At 53.9% G+C, this 27,631-nt stretch overlaps 2 protein-coding genes and 1 long non-coding RNA gene across 5 annotated transcripts; 2 read left to right on the top strand and 1 right to left on the bottom strand.

Moving 5' to 3' along the window:
- Positions 1–425: 425 nt before the first annotated feature.
- On the top strand, positions 426–4,773 carry MRPL12 (mitochondrial ribosomal protein L12). Of its 2 annotated transcripts, XM_086356593.1 has the most exons (5): positions 426–545; positions 1,157–1,343; positions 1,517–1,600; positions 3,937–4,071; positions 4,169–4,773. In XM_086356593.1, exons 1-5 carry the CDS (start codon positions 472–474, stop codon positions 4,283–4,285), a joined length of 597 nt encoding a protein of 198 aa, XP_086212719.1. In that variant the 5' UTR covers positions 426–471; the 3' UTR covers positions 4,286–4,773. The 2 variants fall into 2 exon arrangements, with proteins under 2 accessions (XP_086212719.1, XP_086212721.1); XM_086356595.1 differs by lacking the exon at positions 1,157–1,343.
- A 2,910-nt stretch (positions 4,774–7,683) lies between these two features.
- SLC25A10 (solute carrier family 25 member 10) lies at positions 7,684–14,759 on the top strand. The gene is made up of 11 exons (XM_086356567.1): positions 7,684–7,933; positions 9,853–9,972; positions 10,506–10,620; positions 10,700–10,748; positions 10,995–11,036; positions 11,867–11,910; positions 12,028–12,098; positions 12,350–12,442; positions 12,720–12,797; positions 13,332–13,388; positions 13,474–14,759. Exons 1-11 carry the CDS (start codon positions 7,841–7,843, stop codon positions 13,573–13,575), a joined length of 864 nt encoding a protein of 287 aa, XP_086212693.1. The 5' UTR covers positions 7,684–7,840; the 3' UTR covers positions 13,576–14,759.
- Positions 14,760–15,628: 869 nt separating this feature from the next.
- Positions 15,629–27,551, bottom strand: LOC147351243 (uncharacterized). Of its 2 annotated transcripts, XR_015147325.1 has the most exons (3): positions 27,423–27,551; positions 16,710–16,804; positions 15,764–15,891 (listed from the first exon to the last, which is right to left on the bottom strand). It is a non-coding gene; the product is annotated as an uncharacterized LOC147351243 (long non-coding RNA). The 2 variants fall into 2 exon arrangements; XR_015147324.1 differs by lacking the exon at positions 27,423–27,551 and having other exon boundaries at positions 15,629–15,891; positions 16,710–16,867.
- Between the last annotated feature and the right edge of the window lie 80 nt (positions 27,552–27,631).

Below are 27,631 nucleotides of genomic sequence, written 5' to 3' on the forward strand. Positions count from 1 at the left end.
AGCACAAACGTCATATGCCCGGACTCTGCTGCAGGTGTCACTGTGCCGTTCAACAGGGTCAGGTCCCTGCCCGTCGTCCCTAGTGTATCGAGGGCCCAGTCGGCTTCCCCGACTCGAACGAACCCTGGCGACGGGTCTCAGCCTTCTCTCGGCTTCATTCGCCCCTCGGCGGGAAGGACCCAGGTCAGCCGCCGTCGGGCCCCCGCCCCCTCAACGAAGCTCTGCGCCTGCGCCGCTCGTTGTCTTTTGCGTAATCTCGCGGAGCGAGAGGAGACAAGTCGAGTTGAGGCTAGAGCGTCCTTCTCCAGCTTGTGTGCGCGACTGTCCTGCAGGCTAGAACGTACTACCCAACTCTATGCTCGGTAGTCTTGGCGGCTAGAGTGTCCTCCCCAGCTCGTATGTCCGGTGGCCCCGGCGGCTAGAGCGTCCCGCCTACTAGGATCCGCGTGTGACCTTCTCGCCTGTGGAGCGATGCTGCCGTCGGCCACAAGCCTCCTACGGGGGCCGTGTCTCGGGCTTCGAGCCGCTGCGCTTCGCCTCGTCAGGTACTGCGGACCGCTGAGGGCCGGGCAGGCTGGTAGGATGGGGCCCTTGGCCCGGCACTGAGGGTGCACGTTGGGGCGGCGCCCGCGGGCGGGGGGCTTCCCCCGACTCGGCGAGTCCCTACGTGGTTGGTAGGCACGGGGCCTCCACTTAACGATCCCCTAACCTCACGGGCCGCCGATAGTTCTGGAGTGGCCCCGGATGACCTTGGACCGGTCCGTGCTTTCCTCCGGGCCTCAGTTTCCCCTGCAGCACAGTGACGTGGTAGGACTCCCATGAGTTGATCTGGCGTTCTGCAGCCAGGGACCGCAGGTTCTGAAAGTTTGCGCGGCAAAGTGCATTCAGGTAATTGCTTTACGTCCATGGACTGGAAGAGTTCATCCAAACCGGAAACGTCGTCGGTAGCATGTCTGCAAACAGTTATGTGGGTTTCCAAGGCCCTTTGAAGAATATATAAAATGGCCGGGAAATCCCTTTTGTTATCCACGCGGTCCCTGGAGTCTGAGAACCTGGGTTAGGACGAAGGAGCTAGATCTGAGCTCATGGCACCTACCTGCCTGGCCCATGTCACCTGCCTGTGCTAGGCTGACGACTCTGTTCTAATGGGGTTCAGGCAACAGGTACCTCACGTCTGCGCTGTGCGGCTTATGAGATGCAGCAGCCATCAAAGGGGGGAGGCCCTCACTGGTGCCCCCCTGGATAACGCCCCCAAGGAGTACCCCCCCAAGATCCAGCAGCTGGTCCAGGACATTGCCAGCCTCACGCTGCTGGAGATCTCCGACCTCAACGAGCTCCTGAAGGTATCAGTGTTCAGGCTGGGCAGGGAGCTCTGGGGCCCCTTGCTGGGATATTTGGGAGTTTGGTAAATTATCCAAAGTGTGCTCCATAAATGCAAGGACCTTGCCAGGCGTGTTCCTGAGCATGTCTGGGTGTGACAAGCAGCTCCTGAAACTACCCTTCTTTGTCCCTGCAGAAAACACTGAAGATCCAAGATGTCGGGTTGATGCCAATGGGTGGCATGGTGCCTGGGGCTGCCCCTGCCCCAACAGCCCCGGAGGTGAGCTCAGGCCGGGGCATAAAGCGGTGTTTCTCTGGTGTCCAGCTGATATTTTGCCTCACCTCACATGGCCAGGTTTTCCTCCTCATCCTTCATCTTGTTCCTGCATCAACCAGGCACAGCCTGCAGGCCTGTGCGCTTTCTGGCTGTGGGCACCCCTGCAGCCTCACTGGCATCTCCTCCCTGCCAAGACTGTGCAGGTTCCTGCCCATATGAAGACCATGTTTGTGGTGAAAGGTAACAGCCAAAGGCGAGGAAACAAGAAAAAAAGAATTTGTATCAAACAGAAAGGGAAAAGAGTAAGGAAGAAGCTCTTAAGGGAGGGAAAGGGTTACAGTTTCAAGAAAGGCTGCAGGGAAGGTGACTCTGAGGAAACACTTGAGCTAAGGATGCGAGTGAGGCAGAGGGATGGCAGGGCCTTGGAAATCTCGGACTTATCCACAAGGAGAAATAACATAATTATTGATATATGCATCTCCCAGCGTCAGAAATCATAAAGGTTTTGCCACATTTGCTTCACCTGTTCTTTGAAGCTTGAGACAGATTTCTGATGTCTTCTGCCTCGTGTGTCCCACCATCCATCTCTGAAAGCACCAGTGTTTCCTCACGTTACCAGGAGCTGTCTCAAGTGCAATTAGCAGGGTTTCCTACCCCAGCCTCTCCAAGTTTTGCTAATAGTTCCAGACTTTTTAAAATAGTTTTTTATTTATTAGTCTTAGTTGCGGCATGCAGGATCTTCTTTTCTGTTGTAGAGGCAGGAGGGCTTCGTTGCCCCAAGCCATGCGGGATCTTAGTTCCCTGACCAGGAATCAAACCCTTGTCCTCTGCATTGGAAGGCATATTCTTTAACCGCTGGACCACCAGGGAAGTTCCATTTCCAGACCCTTTTTTTTTTTTTAATTTAGTTTTGCTTTTGGTCGCACAGGGTCTCCGTTACTGCTTGCAGGCTTTCTCTAGTTGTGGAGAGCGAGGGCTCGTCTAGTTGTGGTGCACTGGCCTCTTGTTGCGGTCACTTCTCTTGTTGGTGGAGCATAGGCTCTAGACCTCGGGCTCAGTAGTTGTGGCGCATGGGCATAGTTATTCCAAAGCATGTGGAATCTTCCCTGACCAGGGATCAAACCCTGTGCCCTGCATTGGCAGGCGGATTTTTATCCACTGTAGCACCAGGAACGTCCCAGACTTTAAAACAGTCAGTTTGCTGCTGCTGCTGCTGCTAAATCGCTTCAGTCGTGTCCGACTCTGTGCGACCCCAGAGACGGCAGCCCACCAGGCTCCCCCGCCCCTGGGATTCTCCAGGCAAGAACACTGGAGTGGGTTGCCATTTCCTTCTCCAATGCATGAAAGTGAAAAGTGAAAGTGAAGTCGCTCAGTTGTGTCCGACTCTTCGCGACCCCATGGACTGCAGCCCACCAGGCTCCTCCATCTATGGGATTTTCCAGGCAAGAGCACTGGAGTGGGGTGTCATTGCCTTCTCTGAAAACAGTCAGTTTACTCAAATCAAAAAATGAGGTCTCTGTGTTGCATTTGGTTGTTGGGTTTCTCAAGCCTCTTAAATCTGGGTGGCTGCCCTCAGCCCCCTTCCCCCAGCCAGCACCTACTGAGGAAACCAGGTCAGGGGTCCTGTGGAGCGTCTCACATCCCACATGTGTCTGATAGTGCCACCAGCCTTGTCCACACTTGTCCTCACACCATGAACTGGAAGGTGACTATACAGGCTAAACACCTGGGGCAAGGAGAGAGAGAATTACTGTGTAACTTGTCTAAACTGGAGCGCTTTTAAGAATAAAGGGAGTGCTGTTAATAATTAGGCAGCAGACCCACAGTAGAACTGCCCCAGGCTGTGGGCCCATGTAGTCCCTGCTCTAGAGGTGCTGTGGCCTTCACCGCTGGAGCTCGGTCGTGCCCAGTTGTCCCATTATCAGTCACCTGGTGGAGCTGAAGCTGGTTGTACATTTGTCATCAGTATGTAACCTTGGGCTTGCACTGCTTTTCTGGAGTGTTATTTTATCTGCAGAGCGCTTATGGTGTCATTTTTCCTTGTCTCAAAAGTTACAATTTTTAAAGGACAAGGAAACGAGAGTGCTGGGTGGTGGGGGCAGAAGGTGGTTTTAGAGCAGCATCTGGAGAGATGGGTTGGATTGGAATGGATTAGCCAAGGAGAGCACCCAGTTTGGCAGCCTGAGCCCGCTTGGCTCACTCTGGCCTCCTGGCAAAATCGTAGGCTTTGTCAGGCAGCCTGCCTGGGTCTTGCCTTTGGGTTACAGGACAGGGTGGCCTGGGAATGAATCTGCTTGCTTCACCCCGTCCTTTCTCACCTTGCTCCCTCCCTCCCCCAGGCAGCAGAAGAAGACGTCCCCAAACAAAAAGAACGGACACATTTCACTGTCCGCCTGACAGAGGCAAAGCCCGTGGACAAGGTGAAGCTGATCAAGGAGATCAAGAACTATGTCCAGGGCATCAACCTCGTCCAGGTGAGGTTCCGTGTACCGCACAGCCCTCTCCCGCCGTCACTGACAGCTCTCTGGCTGGCCCAAGCCCAGGTTGGGTTCTGACTTTACTCTCTGGCAGGCAAAGAAGCTGGTGGAATCCCTGCCTCAGGAAATCAAAGCCAACGTGGCCAAGGCCGAGGCCGAGAAGATCAAGGCGGCCCTGGAGGCAGTGGGCGGCACCGTGGTTCTGGAGTAGCTGCCCAGGAGACTGTGGACAGGGTTCCCGGGCCCTGAGTGGGGCTCTGCCTGCTTTGCGCCCAGCACCCAGGCTCAGTGGATAGAGCAGCCTTGGAGCAGAACTGGGCTGCACCACGAGGCCAACTCAGTTCTGGGACAACCGGATGGACCTGCTGAGATGGGGAGGGAGGGGCAGCCACTGACTCTGCAGCCCCAGGGAGAAGGACTCTAGAACCTACCAGGAGTGTACACGCCCCCCGCCCCCCGTGGCCGCTGGGAAAAATGCATTGTGCAGGCCCTGTGTGTGGAGTCGTGTGTGTCGGTTGGGCACCACGTGCAGCGGGCTGTCCTCTGAGATCCCAACGCATGCCTGTCCTGCTTGTAGGGGTGGCAACTCCTGCGTGGCTGGCACTAAATCTTCACCTGGGAGCTATGGGGGTGCCTTTGGAACTCCTTGTCTTTAAGTATTGGTGGTCTTTAACAATAAATACAGACCTGGGCAGGTGAGAGTGAGGTCTGTACCATAGATGGGGCACAGAAGGCAGGAGGGTATGCTTTGCAAGCCTATAGCAGTTGGGGATCTGTCAGCTGCTCCCTTAGAGGGGCTCAAGGAGCTTTGTCATAGAGCCAGGGGTTTGGTAAGAAGAGGTGACCTGGTGCCAGAGTGACGTTTACAGGTGGCAGTGACCACCCAAGCTTGCAGGCTCTGCCTAGTGCTCTCTTTTTTCCAAGGACCCTTGGCTTCCTTCTGGGAAAGCGCCGTCACTGGCCCATGACAGGAGGCCCCTGGGGCTGAGAGCAGGCAGCTGCAGGGCTTTTTGAGTATCTACTCTGGGGAGGCCTACAGTTCTGTGACTCGTGGGGACCTACCCATCTGGCCTGGGTCTTCAGGTCCCACCTGGAGTTCCCTCCCTTGGTTTGTGGGACCAGAAGGGGACACTCAGTCTGGGAGTGCTACCCTCTGGGTGAGATGGCTCAGGATAGGCCCAGGAGCTGCCAGGCTCCCAGATGGACGTGCCTAGCAACCCCCACACCACCTAGGGGTCCTCCACAAGGACATGCTTCCAGCTGGCTGTCATTGCAGGAAGAATCCCAGGAGAGGGGAGGCGGCCCCCTGACTGGAGAGCCCCACTAGCCAAGCCTGGGGCCCGTGAAGTTAACGATTGGCCGGCACCAGATCTCTGGGTGTGCCTTCACTTAGCAGAGGGGACAGCTGGCTACCTGGGGCTAAGTGTGGGCTGCTGATCTGCTGCCTTTTCCTAGGGGCAGGGAGTGGTCCAGGCTCAGGGACACCCCTCACCCCAGGCCTGTGTGGTCACACCCCACCTCCTGGCCTGTGGGTGACCTTTAAAGGCCGCTTATCCTCTGAGCGCCTTCATCTTTTTCCAGGGCAGCTAGGGTGATGACATGGGCTCCCTTCACCCCACCCGCCAAGGAGGGGTCACTTTGTTCATGGTAGTACTGCTAAAGGTGTCTACCTGCGGGACCATCAAGCCCAACTCCTCCCGCATTGCTTACGACAGACAGGATGCTGCCATGGTGCCCCCACCTGACCGAAAAGCCCTGTCTGAAGCCGCTGAAGATCCTTGGCCTCCCCTTCCCAGGCAGCCCCCTGGCCCAGGCCTCTCGACCCTTCCAGCACCCCCTGACCTGCTCCAGCCTGTGGTAGCTCTAAGGTGTCTCAGACCTGGAAATAGGTTGGGTGTGCCACTGGGGATCACCCTGGGTCCCTGAAGCCCACTTAGCCCTTAGGCCTGGTGTTGGGAGGTGGGTCTGCTGGGCATCCCGAGTTGCCCTGCTGGCACCCACAGAATTTAGAAGATCCCTTCAGAGCCTTGTAGGAGTTGGCCTTCGTGCAGACTCATGAGATAATCACAGAGGACACAGCAGTGGGAGAACCAGAGCTGGCCATGTGCTCACCCCATAGACACCCCCCACCTCCTCCTCCCTGCCAATTCCAGGGACCCTGACATATGCCAGGCCACCCACATGGCTGCATCCTCCCTGTCCGGAAACTAAGAGAAAATGTAAATGCTGTAGCACAGACACCAGATCCCAAAACAGGCCTGGCCTGGCAGCCTGGCCAAGCCGTTGCCCAAAGTCTCCATCCCTTCGGATTTATGCACAAGTGTTTGGGATCCTTTTGAAAATTTGGGATCTTTTTGAGTTCCTTTGCAAAATCCAGCTTTTTCTAAAAAGGGTGCCCCTTTCTTGGGGCATTTCTGTTTTTCCCAGGATTTCTCCCATACTTCCAACTGCCTTTTCAGCACATCTCTACCACTGGCCCCATCCCAGGCTCCTTGGCAATATTGGGCTGGAAATCTCTGTAGCCAGCTGTTCACCCTCCCAACTGATGACCAAGCGCAGAGGCCTCCTGTGGTTCTAGCAGGCATTTTCCCTAGTTTCCAGGAGGCCGCGTTAGGTAAATAGCAGGGTTTGCTCTGGCAACTTTTGCCTCCGACAGAGAATCCCTGTGTGCTTAGGCTGGGCTGGACTTGTTATTCCTGGTGTCTGGTGGGTCCAGGGGCCAAGATTTGCTTCCCTGGTGCCCCTCACCCTTCTCCCTTGGGGTGGGGGCTGCAGTGGCTAAGCTGGGACAGCAGGACCTTTACTAGTCCCCATTACATGGGGCCTTTACTAGTGCAGGGGTCTCTGGCTCTGCCTCCCCTGAGATCCATGGGGCCCCGTCCAAAAGCGGCCCTGGGGACCCAGATCTCTCTGCCCCGCAGGCGCGCCTTCTGGCCAGCAGCGCACCCGCGCTTCCAGTTTGCTGGGAGGACAGTTTGTTGACTACCGCCTCCCAGGAGCCTGAGCCCTCACGCCCAGAATCCCCATCCTGTTCCGCCTCAGAGTAGCTGCCTGGGGGCTGTCTGGTCAGAGCTAGCCTAAGGCTGGGGGTTCGGGAGGGATGGGCAGGCGGGACGGCTAGTCTCCGAATTGCCTGTAATCCGCAGGTTGTAATCCGTGGAGGTTTTCCGCTGCCTGCGCCGCGTGGGTAGGAAGCCGGGTGCAAGTTCCGGGCCGCGGCAGGGGCAGGGCGCTTATGGGAGGAAGGCCTCTAGGAGGGGTGGGCTGGCCGAGCGCCCAGGCTACTCGGGCCGTGACCTTTGCAGACATGCCTTAGGCGCCGGGGCCGCCCCGCGGGCTGGCCGGCGCAGAATAAGGGAGGCCGCAGGTCCCTGAGAGGAACGAGGAAGGTCCACCTAGCAGGCTTCCTGCGGTCCGGCCAGTGGGGGGGTCCCACTGAGCGGCCTCCACTGGGGCGGCTCGCTGGAGCCCACCGCTTTAGCCTACCGAGCCGCGGCCGCTTTAAGGCTCGGGACCCACCCTCGGACTTGGGGGCGGGGTCTGCGAAACCCCGCCCGTTAGCTCCCGCCCCCGGGCCGCGCGGGTGCATTGGTTGTCGGCGGCGAGGGCGTCCGGCGAACCTTTGAACGCGCGGCGGGCGTCTACGAGAACCGGGCCGGGGTGGGGGCTGGAGCGGGGCCGGGCCAGCGTCTGGGTTTCACAGGCCGGGTCGGGGCCGGTACCTGCGCTCCTTGGCAGCGGCGGCGGCGGCGGCGGCGCCCGGGCCATGGCGGATGAGGCGCGCGTGTCGCGCTGGTACTTCGGTGGGCTGGCGTCATGCGGGGCCGCCTGCTGCACGCACCCGCTGGACCTGCTCAAGGTGAGCACGGCTGTGGGGAGGGCCTCGGGCCGGGCTGTCGCCCCTGCCCGGAGGCTCTGCGTGGAACGGGCGGCAGAGATGCCCCTTGGCCCCCGCTCTGCTACCTGTGTGACCTTGGGCTGGTCTCCCTCCCAGCTCTCCTGAGGGTAGTTCTCAGTGAGCGCAGCTGTCGGCACCCCGGCAGGACCACGCGCTCCCTCTGCCTAGTGGGTGCCCACCAAACACACTGGTAGACGGAGGAGGGATGTGGCCGGCACCCCTGCTTTGGGCTGCTTCCTCCTGGGAGGTGGGTGAGCATCTGGAAGCCATGATCCCAGCCTGCGTGCAGGTCTTGCCCAATGAGGGTGATTGTTTCTTCCATCGAGAAGCGATCACACTCTTTCTACATTTTTTTTTCTTAAATGCCTATGGGGCAGAATAAGACAGAGTTTCCCTTGTCTCTGAGGCAGACCAGTTTTTTGCTCCGTTCTCACCACAAACAACAAAGAAAGGCCAGAAACTCAAAGCATATTTTGGCAAGTGGGCTCTGGGCCACAGTACCTGGGCTGTGGTCTTGGGGAGGCTGTTGGCAAGAGTGGTCACTTGGCCATCCCCTACCTTATTCCCACCCAGAGCAGCCTGAAACCCATGCTGGCCCCCTTGGAAGGATTGGCACCTGTGTCTTGGGCTGATCCAACCATCCCTCAAGCTTCGGTCTGGCCACCAGGAAAGGCAGGATTAGTAGACATTGGGGGTGGGGCTGAAACTGGCAGCCCCTCCAGCATTTCAGAGACCTGGGAGAGTCCTCTGTGGCTCCTGGTAGCCTCCAGGGCCTGTGATGTGGCCTGGCCCAGCAGGGCCAGGTATTAAGGTGCTTTGGGTCTGTAGGAAGAGGAAACCTTTCTCCTGCACACTGTTTTACTTTCTGCCCGTGCAGGTCCCTGTGCCCTCCCCCACCTCCCCCATCACAGGCCCTGGAGGGTCAGACTGACTGTCTGCCCGGGAGGTAGAAACAGCTTTCAAGGACTCTTGGAGCCTTCCCTGGCCCCAGGCCAGTCTTTCCCTTGTTCAAGGCTCCTTTGGGCGTCACTGCCCCTTGCCCTACCCCCAGGTGTTATTTTGCTGCAGCACACTTAGCGTGGGGGTGGGAGTCTGGGAGGTGGCTGGCCACAGGAATGTGGCCACTCTCTGGCCCAGGGAGCACATGGCCTTGGGCTGGGCTGCAGCAGGCAGTGTGGGCAGCCATAGAGGCCTCCAGCAGAGGAGGCCCTGGCCAGAGTTTTTAATCTCTCGGCATTGTCTTTGGAAAAAAAAGTATCTTAAAGCTCCTTGATCTCTGCCTTTGCCCCACATCTTGGCTGAACCCTCACAGTGGCTTGCCTGCATGGGGTGCTGCTGCGTGGCCACCCTGCCCCCAGACTCTAGGTTCCCAGCTCACAGCCAAGAGAGACTAAGGCAGCAGAGTCAGTAACTTGCCCCAGCATGTCCAGTCAGGACGTGTAGGACCTGAGAGTGTGATGGAAGAATGGACTCCGAAGTGCCCCTCCCCCTGGGTGCCCCACGGAACTCCACCCACCTCTCCTGAGTCTCCCCTGTTTCCTCAGGACATCTCTGAGTCCACTAATACTGTCCCCCTTGGGAGGCTACCAAGTGGGGCTCTGGAGTCTCCCAGTGTCCTCATCTAAAGGACGGGGCTGATGACTCCGCCCCAGGGCAGCTGGAATTGCACTCCCTTATTGGCTGGCGTTGTCTCCTGTGAGGTGATGGCGTGGAACAGAGCTTGGCGCCAGACGCCCCAGCTGGTGCCTTAGGAGGCCTCAGTTTCCTGTCTCTCAGTACAGGCGCTGGTAGCACTTGGAGCAAAGGGCTTCAGAGCAGAGCTGGCCGCGGCGGGCTCCAGGTGGGGTGCGGCTCTGAGCGGTGGGACCCCTCCCCCACAGGTGCACCTGCAGACGCAGCAGGAGGTGAAGCTGCGCATGACGGGCATGGCGCTGCAGGTGGTGCGCTCTGACGGCGTCCTGGCGCTCTACAACGGGCTGAGCGCCTCCCTGTGCAGACAGGTACCTCTGGGGGGCCCCATCTCCCAGGGCAGTGGGTGGGTGGAGGCTCATGGCCAGCGATCCCTTAGGTCTTGATCCCAGAGCCCACTCTCAGCCCACGGAGGCAGAGGGGTCGCTGGCCTCCCTCCTGCACACCATAGGTGCCCTTTGGGCCTGGAAGTTACTCTCTCATTCTCAAGACTGCTTACAAGGACAGAACTACAAGACCTGGGGGACCAGCAACCGCCCGGGGTGGGCGCAGGGCGTGGCTTCTGCCTTGCACAGAGTCGGGCCAGCTGAGACCTCCACCTACTGATGGGAAAACTGAGGCTTGCAGGGACGTGATAGGGGATGAGGAGGGGTGGGGCCTGGACTCAGTCAGCCCCAGGTGTTTTAAACGGCTCAGCTGCTTGCTGGCTGCGTGGCCTCTGGAAGGTTCCTGGGTGTCCCTGTGGCCCACATGGTGATGTCCGTGCACCGGAGGGCCAAGGATGTGGGGGTGCCCAGTGCCATCCTTCCTCCTGGACCCTCTGAGCTGGGCCCCTTCTCCCCAGATGACCTACTCCCTAACTCGGTTTGCCATCTATGAGACCGTGCGGGACCAGGTGACCAAGGGCAGTGAGGGCCCCCTGCCCTTCTACAAGAAGGTCTTGCTGGGCTCCATCAGCGGTGAGCAGCTGGGAGGGAGGGGGTGGTGCAGGTGAGGCAGGAGGCATTGCCAGTGGTCACGTGTTTGCTGTTGTGCCAGGTTGCATCGGCGGCTTTGTGGGGACCCCTGCGGACATGGTCAACGTCAGGTCAGTGCGGCCCTGAGGCCAGGGTCTTGCTGTCCCCCAGCGGGGCCAGGTTGGCTCACTAGGGTCTCAGTGTGTTTAGCCTAAAACGTGCCACTCAGATCTTGGGGTCCGGGGCGCAGGAGGGTGGTGCTGAGCCTGTGGTGGGGCAGCCCCGGGTGGGGCCGGCTGCTCACTCCCGCTAGGGCCTATGGGGTGTCTCTGAGTCCCCTAAAACCCTGTCCCCTTGAACTCTCTGCTTGTTTTCAGGATGCAGAATGACATGAAGCTGCCCCAGAATCAGCGCCGAAAGTGAGTCACATGGTGTGCCCAGGGGTTTGGGGGCCAGGGCTGAGAAGACCCCTGAGCAGCTCTGAGGAACCCAGTGGGGACTCCTACGGGCCACCACACCTGTGGGGTCACGTGGAGCAATGGGACGGCTGGTGGATGTTGGAAGCATACATCGTGAGGGGGCTTCCAGCATCTCTGGGTCCTACCACTGTGGAGGACCCAGGGTTGGAGCCGGACTGGGAGGTGGGCAGGGCTGGTCACTCTTTGCTCCCTCTTGCACCTGCACATCTTTCACGGAGGGTAAGTTAGAAGCTTGTGCGGTCTTCTAAAGGGTTTGGGAGCTGGGAGGTGGTTTCTGTGATAAAAACATCATATTGTGTGAGATCTGAGACACCGTGGGTTCTGAGACCCTGTTTATGGACAGACACTGTAGTTAAACCCTGGGCGCCAGCATCAGCCAATTCAGGGAGAAGTGTGGCCCCAGGCGATCCCATTGTCCGCTCTCTGGCCGGAGCATAGGCCATGGGGAGGGCAGACTGAGTAGGTTGGGAAGGGGACCTGGCAGGGCGTCCCATCCTCCCGCCCTTGGTAACAGCCTACAGACATGACCAGCCTCGGAGCTGGCAGGCCCCCCAGCGAGGGGGTTTTCCTGTGGAACCTGGGGGATCTTTAGGCCCTGGGGTCCCCTGAGCAGTGAGACCACTCTGAGCTCTCAGAAAAGGCTGATGTCCTCTGGCCCTGTGATGCTTTGGGTTCCTCCTGGCCTGTGATGGGGGCATGGCTCTTCGCGGGGAGGACCTTCCCGTGGGAGCCTGTGGTCAGGGAGAGCCTCACTCTCTGTCGCTCGGCAGCTATGCCCACGCCCTGGACGGCCTGTACCGTGTGGCCCGAGAAGGTAAGACAGGAGGTGGAGGCCTGGGACAGCCTCCAGGCGCGACCCAGTAGCGGGCCTTGGGGGACACTAGGGGGGTGCTTCGGGCTGGGCACCCAACCTCTCCTCTTCCCCCGACAGAGGGTCTGAAGAAGCTGTTCTCAGGCGCAACCATGGCGTCCAGTCGAGGGATGTTGGTCACCGTGGGCCAGGTAGGATTTTGGCTTGGGGTGGCACTCTCAGGTAGCATCCGGAGCTCAGGGGCCCGGAAGGCAGCGGGCACTAACACACGTGGGGCTCAGGCAGGTCTGGGCCTCATCTGTCCACCCCCGTATGACGTCTGTAGATGACCCACAAAGCAGGTACTTGGTCAGTCCAGTTGGTGTCGTTGGTGTCGTTGCGGGCCCCATCTGCTTTCCCCTGAGCTGTCCCTCGTGTCCTGACCATCCCCATTTCCTAACAGCTGTCCTGCTATGATCAAGCCAAGCAGCTGGTCCTCAGCACGGGCTACTTATCTGACAGCATCTTCACTCACTTTATCGCCAGCTTCATTGCGGTGAGTAGTGGGGGGGGTCCCTGACCAGCCTTGGCAGCTGGGGGCACCTGGGCGGAACAAGGGCTCAGAATGGTGGGAGGCTTTGGTGAGAGTGGTGGCTGCCCCTCTCGGGCTCTGCATTAGTGAGAGGAGCCCACGGATCCCCAGAGCCCAGGCTAGGACTGTTCGTGTTGTCCCCATGGCCCTGGGGACACCTCCTGGGGGTCCAGACAGGCCTGCGGAAGGGAGGTAAGGGGTGCCCTCCTGGCTGACCCATTGGTGACAACTTGCCCTCCAGGGTGGATGTGCCACATTCCTGTGCCAGCCCCTGGATGTGCTGAAGACTCGGCTGATGAATGCCAAGGGCGAGTATCGGGTGAGTGGGCTTCCCACCCTGCTGCTGCCGGGTGAGCCGGTGTCCCTGGGCCGGGGTGCAGACAAAGCTGTGTCCCGCCCAGTTGCCCAGGCCGCCTGGGCCCCGAATGTATTTTTAAGTCAGGTTCTTTGACATGGTAACAGAGGCAGCCTGGTCTTAGCAGGGTGGCAGGTCCAGCGCCTGGGGCCAAGCACCTGTCCGGGGCTCCCTCCATTACCCATGGTATCTTCTGTGTCTGTGGCAGCCGCCCAAGAACCATGGGTGCCTGGCGGGTCAGCCTGGCCCTGGTGTGCTTTTAAATTCTAGTTCTGCCTGGCTAACGGGTGAGGGTAGCCCTTGACCTTTGTGCCCACCAGCCCTACTTCCCATGTTAACCTTTGAACGTTCGGGCCTGCTGCTCTGTACACTTACGCCCACTATCAGTGTGACCAGCTACTGGCACTGGTGGTGGGGAGTGGGGATAAGGTGGTCGGGGTTCCTGCCTTTCAAGAAGCAGTTTTCCATTTTATTTCATTATTTGGTGTTTTTTTGCAGGGTGTTCTGCACTGCGCCATGGAGACAGCAAAGCTGGGGCCGCTGGCCTTTTACAAGGTTTGGGGCCGGGGGAGTGCAGGGGGTGTAGGGGAGGGGCTCTCCCTCCAGGGCTGTCTTCATGCTCCCCTCCTTTCTCCCGCAGGGCCTCGTGCCTGCCGGTATCCGCCTCATGCCCCACACCGTGCTTACGTTCGTGTTTCTGGAACAGCTTCGCAAGCACTTTGGCATCAAAGTGCCGTCCTGATGTGGCGGTGGGAGCAGCTGGGTCACGCCCAGCCCCCTGCGCCAGTTTATTCCAGAGTGCCAGAGGGCTGGCAGCTGAGCACTGCCCTGAGCCCAGCCCCTGCCCACTGTGCTCCAGCCCCCTCCTGCCAGGCCCAGGACCCCCACCCCAGCCTGCCTGGCCAGCCCAGTGACCGTTGTCCCCTCCGAGCTGCTGGCTTCACCTCCACCTCCCGCTGCCACCACTGACTCTCCCTACGTGGTGTCCAGCAGCGCCCTGTGCACAGCAGTGACTCTCAGAGGGTGTAGGCCCCGGGTTGGGTGTTCTCTCCCCAGGTAGGCAGTTAACCCTGGAGTTGGGAGGGGTGGGCTGGCCAGACTTTTACAGTCTGGGGTCTCCAGTCCCTGAAGTCTCTTCCTTTCACGAAGCCCAGGACCCCCAGCAGCTCCCACTGAGGACCCGGGTGGCGGAGTAGGGGGTGTGAACCCCCAGCACCACCCATCGAATGGTGTGTACACTTGCACTTTCATCCCAGCAGAGGGACCATAGCTTTCATGATGTTCTTAAGACAGCTGCGCCCCACAGCTGCCAGGTCAGGGCAGAATGAGTACCCAGGAGGAAGGGCCTGCGTGTGACCCTCAGGCACCCCACCCACCCCTCCTGGTCCAGCCCACCCCCACTGGCTTTAACAAGTGAAAGTGAAAGTCGCTCAGTCATGTCCAACTCTTTGCGACCCCACGGACTGTCCAGTCCATGGAATTCTCCAGGCCAGAATGCCAGAGTGGGTAACCGTTCCCTTCTCCAGGGGATCTTCCCAACCCAGGGATTGAACCAGGTCTTCTGCATTGCAGGCATATTCTTTACCAGCTGAGCCACCAGGGAAGCCCAGCTTTAAACAATTAGTTTCACCAAAACCTTTCAGCTCCAGGAGCGGCTTCTGTCTTCGGGGCTGTGCAGTGACCCCTCCCGGCTCCCTGAGCAGGAGCGGCACATCCACGGGGGCTGACTGCACAGTGGTCACCTGCAAGGTCTCCAGGAGCCGGTCAGCCAAAATGCCCAAAGCAGCCTGCAGATGAGGCTGGGGGCTGCATCTGTCGGCCTCCCCCAGTCACGTGGGCACTGTGCCACTACCCCGCACCCCAGCAAGTGGCCAGCAGTCCCACATTGCCCTGCAGGGATGTTAATAAAGGACGGTGAAGTGCTGAGTCTGGTTCTGCATCCAGGCCCCTAACTAGTCTGCCTCGAGGTCAGGGCCTATGAGATCCTCCTTTGCACCTTCCAAAGAGGGCTCTAGGGTTTATGGAGGGGCAGGGTCCAAAGCAGGGGAGAAGCCACAGCTCTGACTGGATACACTGGGATGGCCTGTGGGCAGAGGGCTGGGGGAAGAGCAGGGCATGGGGCTGGTTGAGGGACTCGTCAGTGTTGCGGTCCTGGATCCAGGTCACCGTGGACCCCCACCCAGGGCTGCCCCTTCCAGCAGGCACCTGCCACTACAAGCCCCCGAGACAGTCCTGTGGCGGGCAGGGGGTGGTGCTGCAGCCTGGTCTCCCTGGAGGTGCCCCTTGAGTCAGAGCCCTGGCCTCTTGGATGCTGGCCTATCCAGCAAACCCAGACTGGACTGCCAGACCCAGGTTCTGTGGGCTCCAGACCCTCAGGCTGGGGCAGGAGCTGGTGTAAACACCACCAGTGACCTTTTGCTGTTCCAGGACAGATGGAAGCTACCCTGGGGCCCCTGCTGCCCAGTTGAGAAAGAACAGATGTGCCCCAGGCGGTTCAGACATCAGTGCCTCTGACCCTGTGCCATGAGGCAAGGAGACTTATGGAGCATTTCAAGCAGATAAAAAAATAAGTCATGGTTATGGTTGCATAGCTCTGTAACCCGAAAATTACTGAATTACAACAAAGCTGTTACTTAAACAACAAACCACCCACATGCCCACCCACCCGAGCCTCAGCAGTGAGTTTTCACCAGGCCTGTGTTCTCCAAGCCCTACAGACCCTTTCCCACCACTGGATTATTTGGAAGCAAATCCCAGATGTCCTGTCATTTATAGATAAATACTTAACAAGCCTCTGAAAACGGTCTTTTAAAAGTTCTAACATAACTGCAATAATAATTCATTGTACATAAAATGGCCCATGTTACCATCATCAAATTTCCTGGGTTACCACGTGCATGTCATTAAGTAGTTCGTTTTGTTTGAATCAAGTCCGGCTGAGATCTACTCACATCTCTATGGCGCATGTCCCTCTCCTCGTCCTCTCCGGGAGATAAGCTGGGTCCTGCATCCAGTTGCTTCTCCCGTCCAATTTGGCCCCTTTGTGAATTTCCTAAAACTGGCAGAGAGACCTGGATTAGAGTCACATTTTTGGGTGACGGTGCTGGGTGTAGAGTGCAGTTTCTGCTGCAGTGTTTGAGCACGAAGCAGCCATGGGTCTGGAAGAACACGTGGCTGTGGGCCAGACTTCCTGAGCCCCAGGCAGGCAGGCAGGCATGGAGCACCCAGAGCCTCACAGAAAGCCCAGTCTGGTGCCCCGGCACCCAGGCTGGAGTCCCACTGAGGTGGTTGGAACCCAGAGCCCAGGAAGTAAAGCAGGAGGGGTGGGTGCACATGACTCTGGTCACGGAGCAGGCTGCCACTTCTCTCAGACCCCTGGCAAGTTGAAAACAGCAAATCTCAGAAATGTTGGCCACACAGGGCCACATTCTCTGCCCTTAAAGCTGCTTTGATTTGAAGCATTGGGATCCTCTTTACTTGCCTGCAAGGGTGCCCAGGCAGTCTGGGAAGATGGCATTTCACCAGCCTCCTCCCAGCCCAGCCAGCTTACATGGCGCTTCCTGGACCAGTGTCAGGGGACGAAGGGCCCCATGTGGTTTGGGGAGGGTACTGCAGGGCGGGGTGCAAAGGGTAGTGAAGGGTTGCAGTGTTTACTGGTGGGCCGCGGGGGAGGGCTTCAGGCACAGTACCTGCCCTCCTGCCCTGCAGGGGCCCAGCTTCCTGGATGGGGGCAAGAGGGGGAAAACGGGGCAGGCAGGGGAAAGCAGGAAAATCGGGGCAAGTCAGGGCTGAGGAGGCCCTTCCCCAGGGAGTTCTCCACCTGTATTGGCTCAGAACCAGCCTGAGAAGGCGAGCAAAATAGAGGAGCAGCCCCACCTGTGGGTCACCTGATTCCGGGTAAGGAAGTGATGGATTTCACGCTGGCAGGGAAGCAAGCTCAGCATTTCATGATTCAATCTCCACCTTTCTTCCTTAAAGACAATAGTTCACAACAAGTTACACAACAGGAGTCCATTGTCAAGAAGTTTGAGCAAGGGTGCCAAGACCAAGCAGCAGGGAAAGACGCCTTTTCAACAACGACACCCACACGAAGAGTGAGCGTGGGAGCGTGCCTCCCGCACACAGGCAGACGTTCCTCAAAACGGACCACAGAGCTGGAGCTATAAAATGTGTAGATATGAACGAAGACCACGCAAAATGAGAACAAGCGGAGCTGTGTGCTCGGTCGGCTTGCTCTAGCGGGAGGCAGCCCCCTCACTTGCATGCTGGCCGAACCTCAAAGACAGGCAGAGGAGGGGGTGGCTTCATCACGAGACGGGGGCTCAGGTGCACCCCAAGTGGGAGCTGTGGGCTTGGGGAAGCTGTAGGGGGCCGACTGGAGGTGCTGCAACCCCTGTGGTTCGTTAGGGGAGCGTACTTGGCTTTCTCTGGTTGGTGCTGAGTTGGAAGTGGAGGCAGAAATTAGGGAAGCTGGCAGTTATTGGCCAAGTTTGGGCCTATTGCTACAGGGGCTTAGAAACACTTGGCCACGAAAAAACTTGCACAGGAATCTTCAGAGCAGCATTTTACTCATTACAACGAAAAGGTGGAAACAACCCAAGTGGCCATCACCTGATGAGCAGATAAGTCAAATGTGGTCTATTTGTATAATGCAATACTCTTTGGCCGTAAAAGGGAGTGAAACACTGCCCTGCTACAACAGAGATGAAACCTGAAAACACGCTGAGTGGAAGAAGTCAGTCGCTAAAGACAACGTATTATGTGATTCTGGCTACAGTCCATGGGGTCACAAAGAGTCAGATGCCACTGAGCGAATATCACTTTCACTTTTTCATTTGTATGAAGGGTTTAGAACAGGCCGATCCAGAGACAGGAGGTATTGGGTTGGCAAAAAAGTTCATTCAGGTTTTCCTGCATGATCTTATGGGAAAACCAGAATGAACTTCCTGGCCAACCCAATAGATGAGTGGTTGCTAGGAGCTGGGGTGGGGTGGGGTGGGGAAATTAGGAGTGACTACAGATGGAGACAGATTTCTTTCTGGAGTTATGGAAATGTTTCAGATGTAGGAATATAGGATGATTGCACAATTCTATGAATAATACTAAAATTCATTGACTTGTACACTTTATCTTTTAAAATATTTATTTAGCTGCACTGGGTCTTAATTCTGGCACGTGGGATCTAGTTCCCTGAACAGAGATCGAACCTGCACACCCCTGCATTGGGAGCACGGAGTCTTAGCCACTGACCACCAAGGAAGGCCCCTGAATTGTACACTTTTAATGGAGGGATTGTATGGTGTGTGGTGACTAAAATTTTCTCTCCTTGACTAAACTCTAGCCAGGCTTGTCTCAAAGCCTGCTTCTGCATCAGGCCTAGAAAGACTCGGTTTCTGACAGCTCAAACTGCATCCCTGGGGCAACCCCAGCCCCATTTAGAGCACCCACCTGAGGCTGGACATCTCGGGCCTCTGTGAGAACCCAGAGGCTCATTCCGGACAAGTGCTGTTAAGGAACCAGATGGGGTCTCCCAGCCTCCTGCCTGCTTTATAACTGTCTGCTGCCTGACTCCACTGCCTGAGCTCTCAGCTGTCCCGATTCCCATATTCTCACTTTAAAATGCCAGTCACCTCCGCACAAGTTGAAATTGAGTTCAGTTCATGCTGGAATTGCCCCACTGGGAGTATAGTGCTGATTAGAACCTGTCCTTTGCACTTCGGCGTCTGGCTGTGTTGATCTCTGTGGTCTCTGGACTGTGTCTCAGTGAGGCTGTCTAGTGCTCCATCCAGCAGGCTCCATCCCGAGGTCAGGAAGACCCCCTGGAGGAGGGCATACATGGAAATGCCAGTCTTCCAGTACTCTTGCCTGAAGAATCCCATGGGCAGAGGAGCCTGATGGGCTACAGTCCACGGGGTCGCAAAGAGTCAGACAACTGAAGTGACTTAGCATGCACGCACACAAGGAACATATTAAATGAGGAATGCCGTGTGGTGCCCATAGAGGCAGCAGCAGAGAGCCTCACTGATGTGATGGACGCTGGGGACTCTGGGGACAGGAGGGCATCTTTGTGATGTACACACTCCTGAGTACCTCTCCTGCTCCAGCCCTGTTGATCCAGCCCGTGGTGGAATTCTGGATCCTGGAACGAGGCTGCTGGCATTGGGGGCAGCTGAAGATGAGGTGCAAATCTTGCAATCAGCCCAAAGGAGCACAGAGGGCCGGACGGGGCAGGTAGGAGTGGTGGCCTGGGAAGGGAGCTGACCTCCACCAGCTGACCCAGGGACAAGGCTGGGCTGTCCACGTCTCCCCTGCCTCACTCCCTTGTTACTGAAACTGGTCATTCTGCGTGTTTATAAATAGTTGTTTCAAGTAACCCATGCACCACAATACAAATTCGCACACCCAGCAGGGTTTCCAGGGGATGGATTACTTCCTTCCCGCCAACCCCGGGCCCTGACCCCTTCCCAGAAGAACAACCACGGCCACTAGGTCTTGGGTATTTTCCCCAGTTTGCTTGAATTTAACAGAAAAAAAAAAAAAAAAGAAAAACAGAAGTGAGGGGGAGGAAATGCCAGTCTTCAGAAAGTATTTATTTTCCACCAGAGATACTAGTTCCCCAAAGAGGATAGAAACACCAGAAAGTGGAGTCACGCGGTTTTGCTCCCTTCCTACTCCCCTCCTTGTGACACCACCCACTCCCCACCTCCTAATTGCTGACAAGCTGGAGGCACCGGAAGGCACCCAACACAGCACCCAGGGGCCCAGTACCACCTCTGGGAGGCCAGTCTGAGCTCGGCTCCCACAGCTGCCCTCCCATCCCCAGGGGTCAGGCAGCAGCCTGGCTGGTGGAGGGGGGCGGTGTGTGTACAGCTTGTCCTCATGGCCACATTGCCGTCCTACTGGTGCTACAAGCCGGGACTCTGTCCTGAGAGCTCAGACCCATGCTCTGTGGCCAGCAGGACCCCTTCTCAGCTGAAGGGAGTGGGACCTGCCCTCTCCTTACCCGCACCTGTGACCTGCACCTCTTACCCTCTCCCATCTTCCCCGCACCTGTGACCCTCGAGGACGCCTATCCTGTTGGGTCCCCTCCTCACAGCCACACTGTAAGGGGAAGAAGAACCTTGTATTCTATGACAAGTTAATCGCTAAAGGAATGTGGCCTATAAGCTCAAATTATATGCATTGGTCCAGCTCTGGGAACTCCACCTCCCAGGTAATGAGCATTAAGCTAAAGTACCTTTGCTTAGCTCACAAGAAATATCCTGACCAGGCCCACCTGAAATGACGGCAGGGAGAAAGAAATGAACACACCCCCTCCAGAGGCTGATGGGAACCGGGAAATGTTTGACTTTAACTCCCTTCCCATTTAATATAAAAGAAACCTGAATTCTAACTCAGGCAAGATGGTTCTTTGTGGGGAGGGGTGAATGAGCCTACCATCTTGGCGATTTGCTGGCTTTCCAAATAAAGTCATATTCCTTGCCCCAACAATAACAACACGATAGTTTTACATCATCGAAGTCTAAACACTCAAGGCTGTGTCTTGTATATTGTCGTACAGAGGGTGTGCCTCCGTTCTGTTTGTAAAAGCTGAGCCCTGGTCTTGATTCTGCTCCAGGACACCCAGGTCCCCTCACCCTCCCTGGGGGCCTGGAGGGCCATCCAGTGTCCAGGACTGAGAGGGGCTGTCCTGGCCCTAGAGGGGCTGTCCTGGCCTCCTGGAGGAGTCTGTTGAAGGCCCTGCCCTCTCCCTGGCCTCTCTAGCAATCTTCTTGCTTGTCTGGACTGCCAGGGTTTCTTTTGTGGGTGGTCTTTCCCAGAAAGGCTGGGTAGGGTTGGAGGTCTGGGGTCTGCTCATCACTCTGGAGCCTGAACCACAGCTTAACTTCTGTAAGCTTCCAGATGCCATCTCCCCTGTAAACGCTGACCTGATTCCCCACCCTCTCTGGGTGACAGCCTCGTTTTGGGTTGAAGCCTAAATAGTTCTTTGGCCCTGAACGTCAGAAACAACCAGGATCTATTTGTCTCAGGGTCAGCTTGGCAAAGTTCCCGGAGCCAGGCGTGCCCTTGGTCTGTAATATTGGCTTCCCCACATCCCTGCTTGGCTTCTGCTGTGCCTTTAAGAACATTCTGCCTCAGCTTAGGGTCACCTCTGACCTCTTCTCTGCTCTGTCCGGTGCTTTTAGTCTGTGACCTGCTGCCACACCCCATGCCCTCCAGCCCTTTGTTCCCTCTGCCACCCCTCCTCCCCCATGGGTGTGTCCCCTCCTCTTTGAGAGCAGATGGTTAATTGGAGTGATTCCTCTAATTTTCTCTGATGCCTTTTGCCCCACTGGGTTAACTCTCCCCAGATTGGGTGTTTGGTGTGCCCCACCCAGGCTGCAGACTTTCTTCTTTCCTTTCTTTTTCTGCACCACCCCTCACCTTTCTTTCTTGTTTCCGGCACCCTGTTTGAAGGTCAGTCTGTCCCTTGTCTGGACCCTGCCTTATTTCTGGGCCCCCTGCTCTGATATAGTTCAGTCCCTGGGCTCCTGGGTGGCTGACCTCCCTCCATCCTGGCCCAGGGCCTCCCAGGGGACCTGCCACAAGACAGTGGAGCCAAGGGCAGAGCTACCTGGCTGCCCAGTCCCAGGCTGGTGCCCAGGGTGGGGCGATCCTGGGCAGCCTCGTGAAGCAGGGCTATGGCCATGGACTCCCCCGCCCCAGAGGCTCAGGGCCTGCGACCAGACACCGACTGCCAGGAACAGAGGCCTCCTTGCCTTCCATGAATCAGTTCCTGCCGGCCAAGGTGTTCCAGCTGCTAGCCCTGGGCCTGCAGTGACACAGCCAAGACCAGGCTCCCATGAAGGACCCAAGGGAGGCCAGTAGCTGACCACGGGGCCTCCCAGTGGCCTCCGTGTGGCTTGGGCCTCTCCCAGCACAGCTACTGGGTTCCAGAAGGACCTTCCCAAGAGCCAATGTTCCAGAAGGCCACTTGAGAGGTCTTAACAGTGTCACTGTCATGTAATTCGTCCTAACGTGATGAACCGTGCACAATCGCAGCGCACAATTTTAGAAGTTTGTGCAGACAACAACCTTGAAACTGCCACCCCAGGCCAGATTGCAAACATTGCCCCCAAATCCTCCTCTGGCCCCTCTTTGCCCTCCCCATCCTCAAACAATCACTGACAGGTTGTAGATGTCTAGAGATTCATTTCATGGATTTCTTATGGACTTCTATATTCTATACTCCCATATAATGAAAACACATAACATGCTCTCTTTTTGTCAGATTTCCTTGCTCAGCATAAGAACTCTGAGATTCATATAAGTTGCTCAGGACATTTCACACCAGGGACCATGCCACTGCATGGATGAAGAGACCTCAATGTGCTTGTCCACTCACCCACTGATGGACAGTAGGGCTGTCTCCAGTTTGGGGATATTACAAATAAAGCAGCTATGAAAATTTTTGCAGTGTTTGTATGGACACATATGTACTTTCATTCCTCTTGGTAAAAATCACTAAGAAAGTGACAGTTTTCCACAGGGTTGTACCATTTTCACCACCAGTAGTAAAGGAATTTCAACTCCCTCCAGCGCTTGGTAGAGTCAGATTATTTTTTTAGCCCTTTTCATATTATGCAGTGGGATCTCATTGTAGTTCTAAACTGCATTTTCCTAATGACTAAATATGTAGACCATCTTTCATGGGCTTACTTATTTGTCATCTATGTATTTTCTTTGGTAAGGTGTCTTTTCAACCACTTTGACCAATTTTTTTTTAATAATTAAATTGCTTTCTCATTATTGAGTTTTTAAAAACATAACCTCACCAAGCAATTTCAGTTTTCTTTGTGGGAAGATTTTAATTTTATTTTATTTAAGTCTCCACTACCCCCTCCCTTTTTTTTAGCCTCTTGGCATGGAGAATATTAGTTCCCTGATCAGGGATCGTACCCTCTCACCTCAGAAGTGAAAGCACAGAATCCTAACCACTGGACTGCTAAGGAATTCCCAAGGGAAGATTTTAAACTAACAGTTCCATTTTTAAAAGAGACATAGGGCTATTCAGGTTATCTTCTTATTTGGTGAGTTTGGCAATTTGTTTCTCAAGGCATTTGTCAAAGGCATTGACATAGAGTTGTTCATTATATTTCCTTAATATTCTTTTAATCACTAGAGTGATTACTAATCATTCATGTTTTCTAAGTTATGTATTTAAGGCCATAAAGTTTTCCCTCTGAGACTGAATTGGGCTCTATTGCACAAGCTTTACACCAATAGTGTTCTCTCATATTATACAAAATTTTTCATCTGCTCTTTTACTCAAAAGTTAGTTATCTGAAGACTCTCATTTTTAAAAATAAGACAAATCCATAATTATAGCTAGAGACATCACCACCCCTCTCTCAGTAGTTGATAGAAATCTAGATTTCTGATTTTCTAGAAATCTAGAAAGTCAGTTGGGATGTTAAAGGCTTCAATATTATCAGCCAACAGAATCTAACTGGCATTTATCGGACTTTCCACCCACAAGAGCAAGGCACAACATGCAGTTCTAATTGCCGTGTGATCATGGTCACAGCAGCCACCAGGAACCACCTGAATGTACCTTCTGCTGAAATGCCCGGGGAACATATTCCACAGTAGCCAGAAAACAAGCATCAATAGATTTAAAGGACTGAAATCATAGAAGTTGTGTCTCTGATCATGGTGGAATCAAACTAGAAGTCTTCAACAGAAAGATAACAAGAAAATCCAAACACTTGGAAAAAACACATGTCAAAATCATCAGCAGGTCAAAAGAGGACATCTCAAGGGAAGCTACGGAATAAGCTGAACTGAATAAAAATGAAAATACAACATATAAAAATGTGAAAAATGTCTGGTCAGCAACAAACACGGGGCTTAGAGGGAACTCATAGCATTAAATGCTTATATGAGAAAAGACTATATAAGAATAGATCTTTCAAATGGAAAAAAAAATGTAAGCTTCCACCTTGCTAAGTCGCTTCAGTCATGTCCGACTCTGTGCGACCCCATAGACAGCAGCCCACCAGGCTCCGCCGTCCCTGGGATTCTCCAGGCAAGAACACTGGAGTGGGTTGCCATTTCCTTCTCCAATGCACGAAAGTGAAAAGTGAAAGCGAAGTCGCTCAGTCATGTCCGACTCTTAGCGACCCCATGGACTGCAGCCCACCAGGCTCCTCCATCCATGGGATTTTCCAGGCAAGAGCACTGGAGTGGGGTGCCATTGCCTTCTTATGAACTAGAAAAAGAAGAGCAAAAATAAATCGAAAGTAAAAAGAAGGAAATTCTAAAGGCAGAAACCAATTAAGTTGTAAATAGACAAAAAATAGAAAAAATCAATGAAACAGAATGTATTTCTTTGAAAAGATTAATCAAAATGGCAAACTCATAGCAAGACTGATAAAGGGGGACATCACTACAGACCTTGCAGACACGAAAAGGGAGGCAAGGGAATATTACAAACAACCGCAAAGCATAATGTGATGATTGAGATGAACTGGAACAAGTCCTGGAAAAAGTACAAACCACCACAACCTATCCAGTTTAGAATGGACCGTGGGAATAGCCCCATAACTATTATGGACAGTGACTCCATAATCTCCCAAAGGTTTGGGTCTCCCAAAGGAAGACCCAAACATCCCAGGTGGTTTCATGGAGAATTCTACCAAACATTTAAAGAAAAAATTTACACAATCTCATCCATAAAACAAGAGGAGGAGATACTTCTCAATTTATTTCGTGAAGTTAGTATTGTCCAGATACCATAACCAAACAAAGACAATACAAAATAAGAAAACGGGAGACACACTTCTCTTATGATAGATGCAAAAACCTACAGCTAACATTATATACTTAATAGTGAAAGATTGAATACTTTCCCTGTAAATTAGAATGAGGCAAGGCTGTCCACTCTCACCATCCTTATGCAGTGTAGGATTGGATGGAGTTTCTAGCCAGTGGACGAAGGCAAGAAAATATAAGGCATTCATACATGAGAAGGAAGAAATAAAACTGCCCCTATTTCAGATCATATGACTCTCAATGTAGAAAATCCCAAGAAAACTACCAAAAAAAACCCCCCAAAAAACCCTCCTAGAATTAAATTTTCTTTTTGTGTAAAAAGAGAGTTTGGATTTTTGTAAAGAATGCCATATTCCTAGAAACTAAAACATGCATTCTCCTAAATAACAGCTTCTAAAGAGATAATCACAATGGAAACTGAAAATTTTTGAATTGCCCAACAATGGAAATATGACACGTAGTAAGTTGCAACACTGAATGGAAGCATATAGCCTTAACAGCATTTATCACAAAACTGAAAGGGTTAAAAAAAGTATCTAAATATTCAATTTAAGCAATTACAAAAGAGCAGAGTAAATCCCAGGGAGCAGAAGCAAGTACCAAAGGTAAGAACAGAAAGGAAAGAAATGGAAATTGACTAACAAAAACTCAGAACTGGTACTTTAGGGGACTTTCTGCGGCCCAGTGATTAAGACTCAGTGCTCCCAATGTAGGGAGTGCAAGTTCGATCCTTGGTTGGGGAACAAAGATCCCACTGGTCATGCAACATGGCCAAAAGTAAATGAATAAATTAATTTAAAAAACTGGTACTTTAAAAAGACGTGTCATGTCATCACACCACTAACATGTCCAACAAGAACAATGAGAAAAGACATGAATCTGCAATGAAAGAGAAAAACATATAAAAGAAATATTAGATATTGAAATTATTAGCGAATCCTACAAGCAACTTGATACCAGTACATTTAAAAGGGAAAAAGAAAGGGGTAACATTCTAGGAAAACACAGAGAGATTGAAATACTGGGACCATGACTACTAGCAGGCTTCCCAGGTGGGGCAGTGGTAAAGAATCCACCTGCCAATGAAGAGGAGGCAAGAGACGCAGGTTCAGTCCCTGGGTGGGGAAGATCCCCAGAGGAACAAATGGCAACCAACCCACTCTCGTATTCTTGCCTGGGAAATTCCATGGACAGAGGAGCCTGGAAGGCCACAGTCTAGAGGGTTGCAAGGAGTCAGACACGACTGAGAATGCACACACACACACACACACACACAGCCACTAGATATGCCAACAGAACTCAGCCAGCCCCAAACGGCCAGGACTTGGCCAATACCGGCCAGCTTCCCTAATTTCTGCCTCCACTTCCGGCTCAGGACCAACCAGAGAAAGTCAAGCACGCTGCTGTAACCAACCAGATGGGTTGCAGCACCTCCAGTCGGCTGCCCACAGCTTCCCCAAGCCCATAGCCCCCTCTTGGAGTGCACCTGAGCTCCCCTTTCACGATGGAGCTGCCCCCTCCTCTGTCTGCCTTGAATCTCTCCAGCATGCAAGTGAGGGGGCTACTTCCCTATCAGAGCAAGGTGAGCACATAGCCTCTCTTGTTCTGATTTACATGGTCTTTGGTTACTGCCACAATGTTTGACCAAAACTCACACACAAGCACACCAAATATGGCTGATTTCACAGGTGAATTTTTACTGTGATCGTGGAGCAGAAAACTCCCTATCTTAACAATTTTAGAGACTTCCTGGCTGTCCAGTGGTTAAGACTCTCAAGTTTGAGGGGGAATGAAGAGAGAAAATGGGTTTGACCTCAGATTGGGGAGGACCCCTCATGCTACATGGCACAGCCAAAAATAAGTTTAAAAAAAAATCAGGGAAGGCTAGCATGATCTCAACTCCAAAACGAAAGTTAAAAGACCAATCTAATTCCTGATGGTGAATGCAGAAAACCCAAAGAAACTTTTAATAAATTGAAGTCAACTATATAACAAAAAATGTTAGACCTCTGACCATGTTGGGTTTACAGTGGGTTTTCAATGTCAGGAAACTGATGTATGTACTTCCCATTACAGGTTAAAGGAAAACAAAATCCACGATCATCTTAACAGATGCAGAAGGAGGACTTGAAACAATTGAAAACTCATTTGTGATTTTTTAAAAATCGTCTAGCAACCTAGGAGTAGAAGAACAACTTGTTGATCTGATAAAGGGCATTGCCATAAAAAGATACAGTAAAATTAAAGACCACAAATTATGGGAGGAAAGACAGACATTTGATCATACAACAATTTTTGGAATTATGCATGACAAAACATTCTATAAAGAAATACATACAAACATGCACAAACAGATCAGAGAAAACATTTGCAAAGTATATGGTAAAAAGTTCCTAATATACTAATTGCTCTTACAAATCACTAAGAAAAAAATCCACCTGATAGAAAATGGGCTAAGATTGCAAAACTTTTCTGGGCCGTAGACCCTGCACTGGGCTTCCCCCATGGCTCAGCAGTAAAGAATCTGCTTACAATTCAAGAGACACAGGTTCGATCCCTGAGTTGGGAAGAGCCCCTGGAGGAGGGCACAGCAGTCCACTCAAGTATTCTTGCCTGGAGAATCCCCATGGACAGAGGAGCTTGGTGGGCTCCATAAGGTCACAAAGAGTTGGACACGACTGAAGTGACTGAGCACACACACATGCAGACCCTGCGTTAATCAGGAATCGTTTGATTACGTAGTACAGAAACCCAGTTCAAACTGTATTGACTCACCTGGACATAAGGCATGACTTAATCCGGATGTGTCATCCATCTCTCTTCCTGTTTCAGTCTGACTTTCCTCCACATGGCTTCATTCCTGGGCAGTCTCTTCTGAAATCCTGGCCACATTGTGCCAGCTCACCGTCTCCATGGAGAAAACGAGAGCAGACCTGGGTGACTTCTCATTGCCCCCACCTGAGCCATTTGCCTCTGTGAACCAA

Source organism: Bos grunniens, chromosome 19 (genome assembly GCF_055505025.1).
Source record: "Bos grunniens cultivar Pamir isolate PY7600 chromosome 19, Bosgru_T2T1.0, whole genome shotgun sequence".
NCBI lineage: Eukaryota > Metazoa > Chordata > Mammalia > Artiodactyla > Bovidae > Bos > Bos grunniens.